At 51.3% G+C, this 18,345-nt stretch overlaps 1 protein-coding gene across 2 annotated transcripts in view; it reads right to left on the bottom strand.

The window, feature by feature from the left end:
- The window catches only part of LOC140392846 (tyrosine-protein kinase STYK1), a 110,452-nt gene that overhangs the window by 36,200 nt on the left and 55,907 nt on the right, over nucleotides 1–18,345 (bottom strand). For both annotated transcript variants that reach the window (XM_072478569.1, XM_072478570.1), the window contains exons 3-5: nucleotides 16,886–16,963; nucleotides 10,331–10,471; nucleotides 8,722–8,955 (exon numbers count right to left, since the gene is read on the bottom strand). In XM_072478569.1, the coding sequence (XP_072334670.1) occupies nucleotides 8,722–8,955; nucleotides 10,331–10,471; nucleotides 16,886–16,925 (415 nt within the window). In that variant the 5' untranslated portion in view covers nucleotides 16,926–16,963. The remainder of the gene's footprint in view (nucleotides 1–8,721; nucleotides 8,956–10,330; nucleotides 10,472–16,885; nucleotides 16,964–18,345) is intronic.

Raw genomic sequence — 18,345 nt, 5'->3', positions numbered from 1 at the left:
GCGCAAGAGCAGCAGGAGCTTCTCCAGCACTGTTTTAAGGAACTAAAAGCAGAGCTGCTGGAGCCAATGAAGGCTTCAATCGATAAGCTGCTGGAGACTCAGACGGCCAAGGGGCGGCGATCCGGGAGGTCCATCAGAAGATCTCGGAGAACGAGGACGAGATCCTGGGCCTGGTGGTGAAGGTGGAGGCGCACGAGGCGCTCCACAAGAAATGGCAGGCGAGGTTCGAGGAGATGGAGAACCGGTCGAGGCGGAAAAACCTGTGGATCCTGGGTCTCCCGGAGGGGCTGGAGGGATCGGACGTGGGGGCCTACGTGGTCACCATGCTGAACTCGCTGATGGGAGCAGGGTCCTTTCAGGGCCTTTCAGGGGCCCTTGGAGCTGAAGAAGGCCCACCGAGTGCTGGCGAGGAGGCCCAAGCCCAGCGAGCCGCCGCGGGCTGTGCTGATGCGGTTCCACCGGTTTGCTGATTGAGAGTGTGTGTGTTAAGGTGGGCCAAGAAGGAGCGGAGCAGCAGGTGGGGGAACGCGGAGGTGGCAAAGAAGAGGGCCTGTTACAACCGGGCGAAGGCAGTGCTGCACAGGAAGGGGGTGAAGTTCGGTATGCTGCAGCCGGCGCGTCTGTGGGTCACCTATAAGGATCAACACCACTATTTCGAATCCCCGGAGGAGGCGTGGGCCTTTGTTCAGGTCGAAAAACTGGACTCAGGCTAAGGGTCGGGGATGAGGGGTCGCGGTGGAGGGATGGTTGGGTTGTTTTGAGGGGGGGGTTCTTTGTTTTTTGGGGGTTGATTGGGCATAGTTTTAATTAGGTCCGCCGGGCAGGCTCGTGGTGGGGGGGTGGGGGAAAAAGAGGCCTGGGTTGGGGGTAGTGGGACCGTCCTGGAAAGGGTGCTGCGCCAGGGGAGGCGGGGACGGGCAAGTGGAAAGCGCGGGCTTTTTTCCCCACGTTTAGGGCTGAAGGGGCGGGGCCAGAGCTGGGAAGCGCGGGCTTTCTCTCCCGCGCTGGGAGTGGAATGGACAAGATCCCGCTGGTGGTGGTGGTGGGGTGGGGTGGGGGGGGGGCGATGGAGCAGTGGGAGTGGCCGGGGTCAGCAGACTTACGGGATGGGGGGGGGGGACCTAGCTTGTGGGGGGACCCAGGTTGCTGTTGGAATGGCCAAGGGGGAGCTGGAGTTGGTAGAGGAGGTCGGGGCGGGGGTCTGCTGCTGTGGGGAACGGGTCATGCGGGGGGGCACAGGCGTGTGGCTTGCATAGGAAGGGATATGGCTAGTCGGTGGGGGAGTGGGGTGAGTAGCCCCCTGATCCGGCTGATAACCTGGACTGTAAATGGACTGAATGGGCCAGTCAAGCGGGCTCGGGTGTTCACGTACCTGAAGGGGCTGAAGGCGGATGAGGCCATGCTTCAGGAGATGTACCGGAGGGTGGCGGATCAGGTAAGGTTGAGAAAGGGGTGGGTAGGGCAGGTGTTTCATTCGGGTTTGGATGCAAAAAATCGAGGGGTGGCGATCTTGGTGGGGAAGAGATTGTCGTTCGAGGCGTCGAGTATTGTGGCAGACAATGGCGGTAGGTATGTAATGGTGAGTGGCAAGCTGCAGGGGGAGCGGGTGGTGGTGGTCAATGTATATGCTCCGAACTGGGACGATGCGGGGTTCATGCGGCGTATGCTGGGCCGGATTCTGGAGACAGGGGGCCTGATAATGGGGGGGGGGGGGGGGGGGGGGGGGAGTTCAACACTGTGCTGGATCCGACATTGGATCGCTCCAGGTCTAGGACGGGCAGGAGGCCGACGGCGGCCAAGGTGCTGAGGGGGTTCATGGACCAGATGGGAGGGGTGGATCCATGGAGGTTTGCGAGGCCGGGGGCCAGGGAATTTTCATTCTTCTCCAATGTTCACAAGGCCTATTCCCGGATTGACTTTTTTGTCATGAGCAGGGCGCTGATTCCAAGGGTGGAGGATACGGAGTGCTCGGCGATAGCCATTTATGATCATGCTTTCCACTGGGTGGACCTCGAGTTGGGGCAGGAGAGGGACCAGCGCCCGCTGTGGCACCTAGAGGTGGGGTTGCTGGCGGACGAGGAGGTGAGCGGGCTGGTCCGGAAGTGTATAGAGAGGTACCTGGAGGCTAATGACAATGGGGAGGTGCAAGTAGGAGTGGTCTGGGAGGCGCTGAAGGTGGTGGTCAGAGGAGAGCTGATCTCCATTAGGGCACACAAGGAGAGGGGGGAGAGGAGAGAGAGGGAGAGGTTGGTGGGGGAGGTGGTGAGGGTGGATAGGAGGTACGCGGAGGCCCCGGAGGGATTGCTTAGGGAGCGGCGTAGCCTCCAGGCTGTGTTCGATTTGTTGACCACCAGGAAGGCGGAGGCGTAATGGAGAAAGGCGCAGGGGGCGGTATATGAATACAGAGAAAAGGTGAGCCGTATGCTGGCGCACCAGCTTCGGAAGCGAGAGGCAGCTAGGGAGATCGGGGGAGTTAGGGATGGAGGAGGGAACACGGTGCGAAGTGCCGTGTGTATCACTGGGGTCTTCAGGGACTTCTACGAGGAGCTGTATCGGTCAGAGCCCCCTCTGGAAGAGGGAGGGATGGGTCGCTTCCTGGACCTGCTGAGGTTTCTGAGGGTGGAGGAGGGGCAGGTGGCGGGGTTGGGGGCACCGGTTGGGTTGGAGGAGTTGGTCAAAGGGATAGGGAACATGCAGGCAGGGAAGGCACCGGGGCCCGATGGGTTTCCAGTTGAATTTTCTAAGAAGTATGCGGACCTGCTGGGCCCGCTGTTGGTAAGGACCTTTAACGAGGCAAGGGAAGGAGGGGCTTTGCCCCCGATGTCTCGGGCGGTGGTCTCCTTGATCCTGAAGCGGGACAAGGATCCCCTACAATGTGGGTCATACAGGCCGATCTCACTCCTAAATGAAGATGCAACGTTGTTGGCGAAGATTTTGGCCATGAGGATAGAGGACTGTGTGCCGCAGGTCATTCACCAGGTCATACACGAGGATCAGACGGGGTTTGTGAAAGGGAGGCAGTTGAATACTAATGTACGGAGGCTCTTGAATGTTATAATGATGCCGGCGATGGAAGGGGAGGCGGAGATAGTGGCGGCGATGGATGCGGAGAAGGCCTTTGATAGGGTGGAGTGGGGGTACCTGTGGGAGGTGTTCGAAAGGTTCGGGTTCGGGGAGGGGTTTGTCAGGTGGGTGAGGCTGCTGTATGAGGCCCCGGTGGCGAGCGTGGCCACAAACAGAAGGAGGTCAGAGTATTTCCAGCTACACCGGGAGATGAGGCAGTGGTGTCCCGTCCCCACTGCTCTTTGTGCTGGCGATTGAACCCCTGGCCATGGTGTTGAGGGAGTCGAGGAACTGGAGGAGGCTGGTGCGGGGTGGGGAGGAACGTCGGGTGTCGCTCGATGCGGATGATTTGCTGCTATATGTGGCGGACCCGGTGGGGGGAGTGGCGGACCCGGTGGGGGGAATGCCGGAGGTGATGAGGATTCTCAGGGTGTTTGGAGATTTCTCCGGGTACAAGCTTAATATGGGGAAGAGCGAGTTGTTCGTAGTGCACCTGGGGGACCAGGAGAGGGAGATTGATGAGCTCCCACTAAAAAAGGGCAGAAAGGAGTTTCAGGTACCTGGGGGTCCAGGTGGCTAGGAGTTGGGGGGCCCTGCATAAGCTTAACTTCGAGGCTGGTGGAGCAGATGGCGGGGGAGTTTAAGAGGTGGGACGTGCTGCCACTCTCCATGGCGGGTAGGGTGCAGTCAGTTAAAATGACGGTGCTCCCGAGGTTTTTGTTCCTGTTTCAATGCCTCCCCATCCTGATCCCTACAGCCTTCTTCAGGTGGGTTAACAGGAGCGTTATGGGGTTTGTATGGGCGCTGAAGACCCCGAGCCTGAGAAGGGTGTTCCTGGAGCGGTGCAGGGATGGGGGGGGGGGGGGGGGGGGGGGGGGTGTTGGCGCTGCCTAACCTCTGTGGGTATTATTGGGCCACCAACGTAGCAATGGTGCGTAAGTGGGTGATGGAGGGGGATGAGATGGCATGGAAGAGGCTGGAGATGGTGTCCTGTGTGGGCACGAGCCTGGAGGCGCTGGTGACGGCGCCGCTGCCGCTTCCTCCAACGAGGTATACCACGAGTCCGGTGGTGGTGGCTACCCTCAAAATTTGTGGGCAATGGAGACCCCACAGGGGGGAAGTGAGGGCCTCGGTGTGGTCCCCGATTCGGGGGAACCACCGGTTTGTCCCGGGGAGGATGGATGGAGGGTTTCTGAGCTGGCACAGGGTAGGTATTAGAAGGATGGGGGACCTGTTTGTGGACGGGAAGTTCACGAGCCTGGGTAAGCTGGAGGAGAACACCCCGGGGAACACCTTCAGATATGTGCAGGTAGGGGCGTTTATTCGGCGGCAGGTGGTGGAGTTCCCACTGCTGCCGCCACGGGGGGTCCAGGACAGGGTGCTGTCGGGGGTGTGGGTTGGAGAGGGGAGGATCTCGGCAACGTATCAGGTGATGCAGGAGGAGGAGGCGGCCTCGGTGGAGGAGGTAAAAGGGTAAGTGGGAGGAGGAGCTGGGTGAAGAGATTGATGAGGGGATGTTGGCAGATGCCCTGGGGAGGGTGAACCCTTCCTCCTCTTGCGCGAGGCTCAGCCTCATACAGTTTAAGGTGCTGCATAGGGCTCACATGACCGGGGCAAGGATAAGCCGGTTCTTTGGGTGCGAGGACAGGTGTGCTAGGTGCTCAGGGAGCCCAGCAAATCACACCCACATGTTCTGGGCCTGCCCAGCGCTGGAGGACTTTTGGAAGGGTGCAGCGAGGACGGTGTCGAGGGTGGTAGGTTCCAGGGTCAAGCCGGGCTGGGGGCTCGCAATATTTGGGGTGGCAGAGGAGCCGGGAGTGCAGGAGGCGAAAGGGGCCGGTATTCTGGCCTTTGCGTCCCTGGTAGCCCGGCGAAGGATTCTTCTTCAGTGGAAGGATGCGAGGCCCCCAAGCGTGCAATCCTGGATCAATGATATGGCGGGGTTTATTAAGTTGGAGAGGGTGAAATTCAACTTAAGGGATCGGTACAAGGGTTCTTCAGGCGGTGGCAACCGTTCTTAGACTTCCTGGCAGAACGGTAGAAGATGGTCAGTAGCGGCAGCAACCCGGGCGGGGGGGGGTTCGTTTTTCTTTTTTCTTGAGTGGGTACGTATTTTTGCCTTTGTGTTGATGAAGGGTGTTAATTTATTATTTAGGTATATGCGTGGGGGGGGGGTTCTTTTCTTTCTGTATTTTGTTTAAATTTGAATAAAACTTTTTTTTTTTTTAAATTAAAGACTGGAAGACCTACAAGATCTATAAAGACTCCTGCCTACTTTAGACAGGCATGCTGTGGGAGAACGAGGAAGCGTCAAGCCTACACAGGTAAGTAATTTGCTCCTTCGGAACTGCTCACCACCCTGGTAGCGCTAACGAAGAACATAGCTCCTCTGAGAAAATAGCTCCCTCTGCTGACAAAACTCTGCTTCAACCTCAATAGCAGAACATTCCACATACATCACTGCAGGAGAAATCATTTCCACCACAAGCGATTAACACAGACAGAACAAAGTCTTGAACGAAAGAGACCATTCAGCCCAGAGACCTTGTATGATCATTTAGTTAAATCTTAATTTTTTTAATGGTATTATTGGCACAGATCGCAGGCCGGACATACAGCCCAAGAGTACCCCAAGTCCCAACATGCTGACCTCCGTGGGAATTGTCCTGAACATTTGAACTTCCGATGGCCAATTTCTCCAACCTCCGGGACCCTCCATGAGTATCCCCGACCTTGAGCTACAGTTGGAGACTTCAGACAGTTCGGTAGAACTTACCCAAATGGTTACCCAGAAAATGTTACATTACAACCAGATCTAACTCTAACAATCCCTCCCACCTGACCCAACTACAGGCACCCCCCCACCCCCCCCCCCCCCCCCCACCCCCCAATTGCCCAGCTTCTCCTCCCATCAAGACCAGGCTAAACCCCATCACCAACTACCTCTCCCAAACCTAGCCACCCTACACATCCATTCACTAACTTACCATCAGCAGCTGGCGCTGCAAAAACATAGCAACATCCAAACATGAGAACGCGGTAGGCAGCTCCCTCCACTGTCACTAAAAGACAGTGAAAATGACAGAACACATCACCATGTCGCACATCAGGACAACCTCCAACGTTCAAAGGTCAGATGATCTTTGTTTCGGATTGAACTGGGAGGCTGATAGATGACTCCAAAAAAACAAAAACTGCTTTCCCCAGAAAACCGGTCACATCTTTCACACAGAAATACAAGTTAATTCATATAGGACTTTGCTTCAGAAAAAGCGTGAAGGAGAAGCACCATTTAAGATTTGTCATAGAAGGGGGGGGGGGGATGAGCATGGAGATAATAATTTAGATTTGTTTATTTTTAAGTTATTTAATTAAATGCAGATGTTAGCCCCATCTATGCATGAACAAATTCTATGTTTAAGGGCAAAGGTCACTTGAATAAAACGGTTCGGAACGGTCAGCTTCAAATACTCACCCAAATGATAGCTAGACGAATAAATAATTTCAAAATTATAAAGCACACACAACCCATAATGCCATGACCCCATCACACTTCAACCCTCACACTTCCATGTGAAAAGGCTTCTAATTGACTATCAGATGATGCAATGGGTACATTGTTTACAATCAAGGCACACACCACTGGGGCATTTATAGTTTAATATATAGTTTCCCTGCAAGGCATCAGCAGCAAGTGTTACTGCAAAGATCTTTCAACTGAAATTGTCTGATTCATTGCTCCACTGTTACATCAATTAACATTTCCCCATTTCGGTTGAATTTTAACCTGTAAACTATGTATTCACAATGAAGTGGGCTGAACTTAAACAAAGCTTTAAAAAATGGACCCCGAGCGGTGGATACTCACCTTGCAGAAGAGCATGATGATTTGGGAGACTTCCTGACATTGTGACCCTGCCTCCTGCCTGGCAGTGCTCGCCCATGTTATCTTCAGGGTTTCAGTATTAATGGCAGAGAGTCGGGGAACTGCCTCCTGAAGCAGGTCCAAGGCGGGAATGAAGGTGGGCAGAATGTTAAACACCCTAGCCCTCATACTTCACCCCCCTCATGCCCACTCCATGCTCCTATGCCCCTTCACCATAATTTGCGCGTCGTATGATAAGATGCTCATGAAACTATCAAAAACTTCTCCAAAAAATTGCTCTCTCAGGAATTCAAACTGTTCTTCTGAAGAAAGTTCTCTATCCCCTTGATGACTTTTTCAACAATGCTGAACTGAATCCATTAATGGGGGTTGAAGCTCAGCCAAGCATTAATAATGAGTCAAGAAAGATCCCAAGAGCTAAATAAACTAAAATAGTGGAGGAGATGGCCCCCGTTGCACTACTTCACTGCTAAACAGGTGAATGAGCCGTCAATCAAATAAGTCACTCATTGGTTCAGTTGTTTCAAAGGCTTAACAGATGGCTGGGCTGTCAATAAATATAAAGATTAAAGCATAGGGTCCAAGTGGCATATTCAAATCGGAATACCAATGCGTGCAAGAGAGTACTTTATGCATCTGAAACTTCCACAAAAATGATTTTAACAACCAAGTTCAACATCAATCACTGCATTAAAACCAGATTATTACATAGCATCTAATTATAAATATGACATGTGAAATTGGTAACAACATTTAAACATGTTTGTCAAACGATTCCTGACTGCGGAATAGGCATCCTCCAAGATTCAACACCCTTCTGACGTGACGAGGTTCACACAAGATTCAGAAACCCACTCCACCTCACGGAAAACCTCAAACTCAACTAAACATAAAATGGAGGTCAATTTGGCATTCCAACATCAGTTAGTAAGTATGTTGGGTTAGGACCTCCCATATATCCTGCACCATTCACAATGGCAGCTGGTGGGCATTGATTTCGTATTTCAGGTCTCCAACACCAACCACAGCCCCGCATCCCAACCTCCATTCACTTGAGTTTGCACTGTGTCAAGATATCGATAAGTCGGCATTCATCCCTACAGCCCCACAACCACAAGTACTACTGTTATTGAGCACGACCAATGTTTACTATTGTGCCTCTTGATTCAACTCAATTTAAGAATATTTCAATGGTGTAGTTTCCGAATCATAAATCATTCCCACATTGCAGAAGGAGGCCATTCGGCCTATTGAGTCTGCACCGACCCTCTGAAAGAGCACCCTACCCAGGCCCACTTCCCGCCTTATCCCGGTAACCCAACCTAACCTGCATATCCTTGGACTGTGGGAGGAAACCAGAGAACCCAGAGGAAACCCAGGCAGACAAGGGGAAAACGTGCAAACTCCATACTTTTTACTTTTCCGCATTTAATACTATCCTGTGCTTAGCCTATAGGATTTAAACTATTGAAATGGAGCAAAGAGTAAGATCTGGAATGTCTTGGAATTCAATATAGTACAAGAGCTATCAATTGAAAAATAATGTCAGGTTCTACGAGGATCATATGGGTCATATATGCTCTAAATTGACAAAAAAAAGTTAAACTGTACAAAAGGAGTATCTTTATACAGCCCAAAATGGACTCTAGGTGAGACCTTAGCTTTCGGAATACTATTTATCCCTCTGTTAAAGGCTGTAAGAAGTAGAGTTGAGTAACTAAAAGAAGAAGAAAGGTGTGATTAGAAAGCATGAAGGAATATTGCTCACTTACCATGGAGAGACTTAAACACGGCTTTCACTTCCCCAGAGCCGTCCATAGTAAGGATATTGGCCTTGTATATTGGTCCATAGCTCCCAGTCTGCATATACTCCAAACTCCCAGTTAGGCTCTCGGCAGGAATTTCCCACCGGCTTAGAGAGGTGTCCCTGCCTGCCAGAATCCGTTCTATTGCATTCGTCATCGATTCATATTCATTCTCCGACCGCTTCACAGGCTGAGGTTTGTCTACACAAAGATTCAGGTTCAAGGACTACAATTACACTCAACAAGTTAAAGAGGCTGTAATCAAACAAATACAAAGATGGAAGAACTGGATGAGGTGCAGACATCGGATGGCATGTAGAAAGAGCCCTGGAATGCAACTACAGGACTATGACGGGGGTTCAGAATGTTGTAGAAACCAAAACTTAAGGAGCCCAATGATCAGGATTTCAAAGTAAATGACATTGAGAAAGCAAACACAGAAATCAGATTCAGCAGGTACTATCCCCACTGGAGGTAATTACAAAACAACATCAAGCAGTTTCCAGCAATTGGTTTTGGAAGCAGAAAACACAAGTGAGCATTTGAAATTGATTTGATCGTCCTCACACACCATGTTTAGCAGGTGACTACAAGACCCCTTTTATTCCCTCAGCATCAATGCTGAGCTTGCTCTCTTAGTGCAAGTGCGGTCGATTTATAAGACACCCTTTGTGGGTATGGAGCCAACCCTCACGAGGTCACTGATAACATCCTACACTGCCCAAACCTTCTGCATCAGTGTCATTGCATCCAGCTGCCTCGTAAACACTTTTTTAAAAAAGAGGAAACCGAAAGGATAAAAAGCAAAATAATGCAGATGCTGAAAAATGAAAGGATAGTTGGACTGTTGTTCAAACTCTGTTCAGACTTGATGGGACGAATGGTAACCTTCTGTTCTACATAATTCAATGATAAGGATGGAGAACTTCACACAGTTGCTCCTGGTACCAATTTAATAATTCTTCACATTCAACAATTCTAAAATCACATAACTTTCCTTCAGGAATTCCTTTCCTCTGTTCCCATTACACCCAAGCTGGGATTACCCAATTATTCTCCTTTAAAAATCCATCTCCTTAAACATTCACTCCACACAGTGGCAGAGGTGTGTACCATCTACAAGATGCTCTGTGGCAACTTGCCGAGGGTCCTTTGATGGCACCTTCCAAACCCACAACCTCTACCCATCTAGAAAGACAATGCAGCAAATGTGTGGAAATATCACCAGCTGGGAGTTCCCCCTCCAAGCCATACAACATCCTGACTTGGAAATATATCGCCGGTCCTTCACTGTTGCTGGGTCAGAATCCTGGAACCCCCCTCCCTGACAGCACTCTAGGTGTACCTACACCATGTGGACTGCAGCGGTTCAAAAAGGCAGTTCACATTCTCCAGAGCAATGAGGGGTGGGAAACAAATTCTGGCCTAGCCAGCGATACCCACGTCCTGTGAAAGAACAAATAATATGAGAAACACCCCGTTAGTTGTACATTGCATCTTGGCCCATAGACCTGCAGAACAGAAGGACAAAGCTCCCAACATTTGCAGCCTGTCTCGGGTACAGAGGATTGCCCACCTTGCAGTATTATGACGGGAGCACGTTCCCTCTCTTGCTTCATCTTGCAGGTCTTCCATATGACTATAATGATCAAAACCACTGATGAGACGCCAAGGATTACTGGGATGATGATAACCCCATTGTTTATACCATTCATATCTGTGAGGGAGAGGAAGAGACAGATATCTGTTGCGTTACCCTCCTTATGGCAAAACCTCAAATGCACAACACCCAAGTTTCCATTGATTAAATCTTCTGTGACACTGAAGCCAGGAGTTAGAATGATTCAAGACAATGTGGTGAGCGATAATGAGGAATGCTCCCGCTATTCTGTCCTACGAAGGCTAGTGTGTCCATTTCACCATTTGGCACACTTGCCATGGTGTACTTTCTTTGAGTGGAATTGCCAATTCACTGTGGGGGTGAAGCAATTCGGCAATCTAGAACCAGACACTTCATGAAGTTGCAACAACAAAATATTGCGGGTGAAATAAAAACTAGAAAAAGCTGGAAACACCCAGGTCAGGCAGCATCCGTGGAGCGAGAAACAGCATCAACGTTTCAGGTCCAAAGCTCATCAACCTTATTTTTAACCAGTCAGTCGAAATTATAAAAATCCATCTTATCTGATCCTAAAAACTAGGTTTTTTATTGGAAATAAGACGAGCTGAACCTAAGCATGCATTTGCTACACCACTGTAACCTACATTTATATTTTTAAAAATAATTAATGAGAAGCATTAAGATAATGAAGTGCACCATATAAAAAATATAGAAAGGAAGGAGTTGCATTTATATAATGCTTTTCAGGACCACGATTTGTGCTAAAGAGTTTAACAGCCAATGACGCACTTTGTTGTAGTCACTATTAAAATGTAGGAAATGTGACAAACAATTCGCACACATAGGGGGAGATGGTGCGAATGGTATTGTCACTGGGCTAGTAATCTAGAAGCTGAGGCTAATGCTCTGGGGATCAGGGGTTCAAGAACCACTGTAGGTGTTAGTGGAATTTAAATTCAATTAATAAAAATGATGCACTATCAATTACGACAACACGAGAGTAGAATGTAATTGAGGCTTTATTACACAGATGTGTGGCCGCCTACAGCAGCTCATGAAATGGCTGCTGTTCGGAGAGCACACACATTTATACTCCACCTCCTGGGCAGAGCCAGCAGGCAGGGATCTAACCTCGTACCTGTAGTACAGGGGCCTCACCGTAATACCCATATATACAATATAATACAATAGTGGTGACTACCACATTCACCCCCTGTTAAAAATGAGTCCAGCGGGGGTGGTGGAAAAGTATATACAAAAAGATTGGTTTTAAAATTACAGAGGTGATAAATTTGGACGATCGGGCGCCTTGATCTGTCATTGAGAGCGCCGCAGTGCTGGTGGCGACTCAGGCGTCGGCCTGGTCTTCGGGGACTCCGGGAGCGTGTCGAAATCCTCTTCATCCCCGGGTGGGAGCAAGGGGAGGACGGATGGTCCTGGAGCGAGGGCTGCGGTGGGGTGCGCCCCCAACTGGTGCCAGATCCCTGAGGGGGACTGTGTCTTGGTGGCCGTCGAGGTACGCTACGTAGGCGTACTGCGGGTTTGCACGGAGTAGCTGTACTCTCTCAACCAATGGGTCCACCTTGCGGACCCACACGTGCTTGCGGAGGAGGCCACATTGGGAACGAAACCCCGGAGGTGGACTTCCTAGGGAAGGCAAAGAGACGTTCATGGGGGGTTTCGTTGGTCGCGGTGCGACCGAATGGAGTGAAGTGCGTTGGGGAGGATCTCCTGCCAGCGGGAGGCCGGAAGATTTCTGGACCGTAGGGCCAGCTGGATGGCCCACCAGACCGTCCCATTCTCCCGCTCCACCTGCCCGTTTGCCCTGGGGTTGTAGCTGGTCGTCCTGCTCAAGGAAATGCCCCTGTTGAGCAGGTACTGCCGCAGCTCATCGCTCATAAATGAGGATCCCTGGTCACTGTGGACGTAGGTGGGGAAGTCGAACAGAGCGAAGATGCTGTTGAGGGCTTTGATGATGGTGGCAGACGTCATATCGGGGCATGGGAACGACGAAGGGGAGTCGGGAATACTCATCGACCACATTAAGAAAGTACGTGTTGCGGTCGGTGGAGGGGAGGGGCCCTTTGAAGTCCACACTGACGCATTCAAAGGGGCGAGAGGCCTTCACCAGGTGCGCACGGTCTGACGTAGAAGTGCAGTTTACACTCCGCGCAGAACTGGCAGTCTCTGGTGATCGCCCTGACTTCCTCGATGGAGTCGGGCAGATTGCGGGCCTTAATGATGTGGGAAAAGCGGTTGACTCCCAGGTGATAGAGATCGTCATGCAGGGTCCGGAGTCGGTCCACTTGTGCGCTGGCACATGTACCTCGGGACAGGGCATCGGGAGGCTCGTTGAGCTTACCGGGGCGATACAAAATCTCGTAATTGTAGGTGGAGAGCGCGTTCCTCCACCTCAAGATTTTATCATTTTTGATCTTACCCCGCTGTGTGTTGTTAAACATGAAGGCAACCGACCGTTGGTCAGTGAGGAGAGTGAATCTCCTGCCGGCCAGCTAATGCCTCCAATGTCGCACAGTTTCAACGATGGCTTGGGCCTCCTTTTCGACAGAGGAATGTCAAATTTCGGAGGCATGGAGGTCGCGGGAAAAGAATGCCACGGGCCTGCCTGCCTGGTTGAGGGTGGCGGCCAGAGCGACGTCTGATACATCGCTCTTGACTTGGAAGGGGAGAGTCTCGTCGATCGCATGCATCGCGGCCTTGGCGATGTCGGACTTGATTTGGTTGAAGGCCTGGTGAGCCTCGGCCATCAGTGGGAATGCGGTGGATTGAATGAGTGGGCAGGCCTCGTCCGCATAGTTTGGGACCCACAGGCATCGTTTGAGGGCCTTGGGGGAGGGGGATTTCCATGAGGGGGCGCAGCGATCGGGTTCGGACCCTAGAACTCCGTTCTGAGCCACATAGCCGAGGATGGCTAATCGGTTCGTGCTGAACACACACTTCTCCTTGTTGTAAGTTAGGTTGAGGAGTGTGGCGGTGTGGAGAAATTTGGAAAAGTTAGCGCGTGGTCCTGCTGGTCGTGGCCGCAGATGGTGACGTTGTCCAGGTACGGGAAAGTGGCCCGCAGCCCGTACCGGTCAACCATTCGGTCCATCTCCCGTTGGAAGACCGAGAACCCGTTGGTGACACCGAAGGGACCCCTAAGGAAATGGTAAAGGCGGCCGTCTGCTTCAAACGCAGGTACTGCCGCAGCTCCTCACTCATAAATGAGGATCCCTGGTCACTGTGGACGTAGGCGGGGAAACTTGTGCCCCGTCTTACGGATGGGGAGCTGGTGGTAGGCAGATTTCAGTTCCACTGTCGAGAAGACCCGGTACTGTGCAATCTGATTGACCATTTCAGATATGCGTGGGATGGGGTACGCGTCGAGCTGTGTGTACCGATTGATGGTCTGACTGTAGTCAACGACCATCCTGTTCTTCGCCCATTTTCACCACTACCACTTGGGCTCTCCAGGGGCTGTTGGTGGCCTCTGATACCTTCCCGCAGCAGCCGCTGGGCCTTAGACCTGATGAAGGTCCTGTCCTGGGCGTTGTACCGTCTGCTCCTGGTGGTGACGGGTTTGCAATCCGGGGTGAGGTTTGCAAATAAGGAATGCAGGTCGACCTTGAGGGTCGCGAGGCCGCAAACGGTAAGGGGTGGTAGGGGCCCGCCAAACTTCAGGGTTAGGCTCTGGAGATTGCACTGGAAGTCCAAGCCGAGTAGCAAGGCAGCGCAGAGGTTGGGGAGGTCAGAGCGCAGGAAGCCTCTGAACTCTATGCCCTGGACGGTGAGGGTGGCGATGCAGTACCCCCGGATCGCCACGGAGTGGGATCCAGAGGCCAGGGAGATGCTTTGGTTAGCGGGGTGTACCACAAGGGAGCAGCAATTACCGTACCGGGGTGCACAAAGCTCTCAGTGCTCCCGGAGTCCAGAATGCAGGATATTTTGTGCCCAACGACCTTCACCTTTGTCGAAGCGGTCGCGAGGTTGTGCGGTCGAGACTGGTCGTCAGCAGTTGCAGGCGATGAGCGGCCCGATGAGGTGCCGTACGGGCAGGGGTCCTGAGGCGGGTAAGATGGCGGCGCCCACTGGCCGCATGTGGGGGGTGCCGGGTCAACAGCGGCGATTGAGCGGGCCTGGCACTGGGGGAGGGGGATTTCCATGAGGGGGCGCATGCGATCGGGGTCGGGCCCTAGAACTCCGTTCTGAACCACATAGCCGAGGATGGCTAATCGGTTTGTGCTGAACACACGCTTCTTGTCGTAAGTTAGGTTGAGGAGTGTGGCGGTGTGGAGAAATTTAGAGCGGTTCGCATTATGGTCCTGCTGGTCCCTTCTTGCCACAGGCCTTGTAGAGAGCGCTCCACGCCGGACAGCGCTGCGGGGGGTGTTTTGTCTGTCCGCAGAAGTAGCACTTGAGTCCCCCGGGGTTGGTTGGCTGCCGCGCGGCGCAGGCATGGGGCGGTCGATGATGGGGTCCACGATGGGGTGGCCACTGGCGGGGTCCATGATGCACAGGGGGGGTGGGCCGTGCGGTTGGTGGCATAAGCCTGTATGTTGCGTGAGGCGACCATGAGCGAGAGCGCTAGTTTCTTGGTCGCCGCGAGGTCAAGCGTGGCCCCTTCTAAGAGGCGCTGGCGGATGTAGTCAGACACTATGCCCATAATGAACGCGTCTCTCATTAGCAGTTTCAATTGTTCAGTGGCCGAAATGGCCTGGCAGTCACAGTCTCTCACCAGGGCGAGCAGGGCACGCCAGAAATCTTCCACAGACTCACCGGGAAGTTGGTGCCGCGTGGCTAGGAGGTGCCTGGCGTAGGTCTTGTTGGTCCGCTGAGCGTAATTCTCCTTCGGTAGCGCCATGGCCTCTGCATAGGTAGGCACGTCCTGAACGAGGGGAAAAACATTGGAGCTCAGCCGCATGTACAGAATCTGGAGCTTCTGTGCTTGGGTCTGGTGCAGACCCGATGTATGCTTCAAAGCAAGCTAGCCAATGTTGGAAGTCCTTTTTGGCACTGTCTGCTTGAGGATGCAGCTGCAGGCAATCCGGCTTGATGCGGAGGTCCATTTCTGAAAAGTCTCTGTAAAAAATTGATGCACTATCAATTACGACGAGACGAGAGTAGGGAGTAATCGAGGCTTTGTTACACAGAGATGTGTGGCCTCCTACAACAGCTTATGAAATGGCTGCTGTTCGGAGAGCACACACATTTATACTACGCCTCCTGGGCGGAGCCAGCAGGCAGGGATCTACCCCCGTACCTGTAGTACAGGGGCCTTACCGTAATACCCATATATACAATATAATACAACAGTGGTGACTACCACAAAAAAAATCTGGAATACAGAGCTCGTCTCAAGTAATGGCAATCATGAAACTATCGATTGTTGTGTGGCCGAACGGCCACCTAAGATGGCGTCCTGCATAGGATGCTGGAAGAATTGGCCAAGTTTAAGGACAAGCAGGCTGCAGATCAAATAAACCATGATGAATAAACTGCCACCCAGACTCGCCAATACAAAGGGAAAAGGCCATCACCAGGCCATCCCAGGGACAATAGACTCATGTCAATAATCCTCATCTACCAGACACAACGGCACCTGCATTCCTTATTTGGAAGGGCTTACATGCCCCAGACACCTACAAACATGGCCGGGATACACGCCCCACAATCAAGGTGGCAAGCTCGGATTGGACTTGGATCGATCAGGGTGATCGAACCCTGATTGATTGATTGGTAGCATCGCAGGGCCCGCCCAAAAGGGCGCAAAATCAATGAGATTAAAAAAGGTACTGCACCAACCCACAATCACTCTGCAGCAACAACGGAACAGCGGTGCCCTTCACCGGCCAACACGAGGAAAACCATCATGCTACCAACCGAAGGAAGACCAGAGCCTGGAACAGACCCGACCAAGGACCGGACACAGAGGACTACAGGAAGCAACAGTTGTAAAAACCCGTCTGATTTACTAATGCCCTTTACAGAAGGATATCTGCCATCCTTACCGGGTCTGGTCAGCTTGTGACTCCAGACACACGATGTGGTGGACTCTGAACTGCCTGCTGAAATGGTCTAGCAAGCCACTCAGGTCAAGGGCAATTAAGGATGGGCAACAAATGCTGACCTTGTCAGTGACGCCCACATCCTGTGAAAGATTCGGGTTTTTTTTTTTTTTTTTTAAATCGCAGAAACAGCAATGAGATAATGACCTAACAATTGTTTCTGGTGTTGCTGGTTGAGAGTTAAATATGGGAAGAATGCCCTGCTCTTCTTCAAAATATTGTCGCAACATTTTAAGATAGAAGGGGATCTTAGCAACTCAGGTGAAAGACAGCATCTCCAACAGGGCCACAGCCCCTCAGTGCTGCACAGGAATATCAGCGCTAGGTGTGTGGAGTGGGATCTTCCTGGAATCTATTATCTTCTGACTCAGAGATGGGAATGCCACCACGGATTCCAGGAAAAAATTTAAATTGAACAAAGAGAAAAAGATAAAGAGAGACTTACTACATCGATTTGAGGTGCTGTAATTGCACTGCAGGCTCATCAGACTTGGAGCAGATGGTGCGAGGCAGCTGACAGGATCTGGAAAACAGACAAACATCAGACATGAGGAAGAGGAAAAGCCAATAACGTGTCAGATATACTCAAATTCTAGAAGCAGGAGACATAGATTCAAGGTAAGTGGCAGAAGGTGCAGAGGGGACAGGAGGAAGAACTTTTTTTTTTTTAAAAAGCACAGAAGGCAGTCTGGAATTCACTGCCCGAGTTAGTGGTGGAGGCAAAGACCCGAAAAGTTCCTGGATCTGCACCTTAAGTGCTGTTAGATATGTACCGGGTGCAGGAAGGTGGGATTAGAAAGGGCATCCGAGTGTCCTCGGGCTGGCATAGACAAGATGGGCTGAATGGCTTCCTTCTGTGCTGTAACTTTTCTATGACTCTCATCTATTCTATGACTGCATTCTGATCCGTTGGTTGTGGAATTTCTTAGCTCTATTACTTGCTGCTTATGCGGTTTGGCACACAAGTAGTCCTGTGTTGTTACTTCATTAAGTTGACACCCCATTCTCTGGTGATAAGACCCTAAGACATTAGGAGCAGAATGATTCTCCTGCCTTATTCCCTTATCAATTAAGAACTTATCTATCTCAAGTGACTTGGCCTCCACATCTTCTACGGCAATGAGTTCCACAGATTCACTATCCTCTGGCTGAAGAAATTCCTCCTCATTTCTGTTTTAAATGATCGTCCCTTCAGTCCGAGGCTGTGCCCTCGTGTTCCTGTTTCTCCGACTAGTGGAAACATCCTCTCCATATTCACACCAGGCCTCTCAGTATTCTATACGTTTTAAAGAGATCCCCTCCTCATCCTTCTAAACTCCATCGAGTACAGACCCAGGGTCCTCAACTGCTCCTCATATAAAAAGTCCTTCATTCCGGGGATCATTCTTGTGAATCTCCTCTGGACTCTCTCCAAGGCCAGCACATCCTTCCTTAAATACGTGGCCTAAAACGGTCATGTTCTGCAGACTGGCCGATATGAATGATGCACTACAGAACATCTAGTTTAAATTTATTATGAAACAACTGCATGATAAAGATAGCTAGGATAAATAAAATAATAAACTAACACTATTTAACTATTGCAGAGCTACTGCAACATACGTCTATCCTCCAACTCGACCGGTTCTCAACTCCCCAGCCACAGGGTCACGTGGTGGGTTTTACACTGCCACCTAGTGGTCGGCCGTGTATAACATTATGTACAGAAATGCTTTATGCATGTTATCACATCCCCTTTCCGTTGCAAAATTAAATTATTCACATACCATTTACATGTTTAGAATTTTTAGTCTTTCACATATTCAGTATTTCTGGCTTGTGCCTTATCCTTGCAGACCCAAGTGTCTGCTGAACTTGTAAAGGTACTTCATCTTCTTCAGTGTTTGTTGTTTGTGTTTGATGTTC

This window comes from Scyliorhinus torazame, chromosome 16 (assembly GCF_047496885.1).
Source record: "Scyliorhinus torazame isolate Kashiwa2021f chromosome 16, sScyTor2.1, whole genome shotgun sequence".
NCBI lineage: Eukaryota > Metazoa > Chordata > Chondrichthyes > Carcharhiniformes > Scyliorhinidae > Scyliorhinus > Scyliorhinus torazame.
The sequence above is the reverse complement of the archived record's forward strand: the minus strand, read 5'-3'. Positions and strand labels throughout refer to the sequence as shown.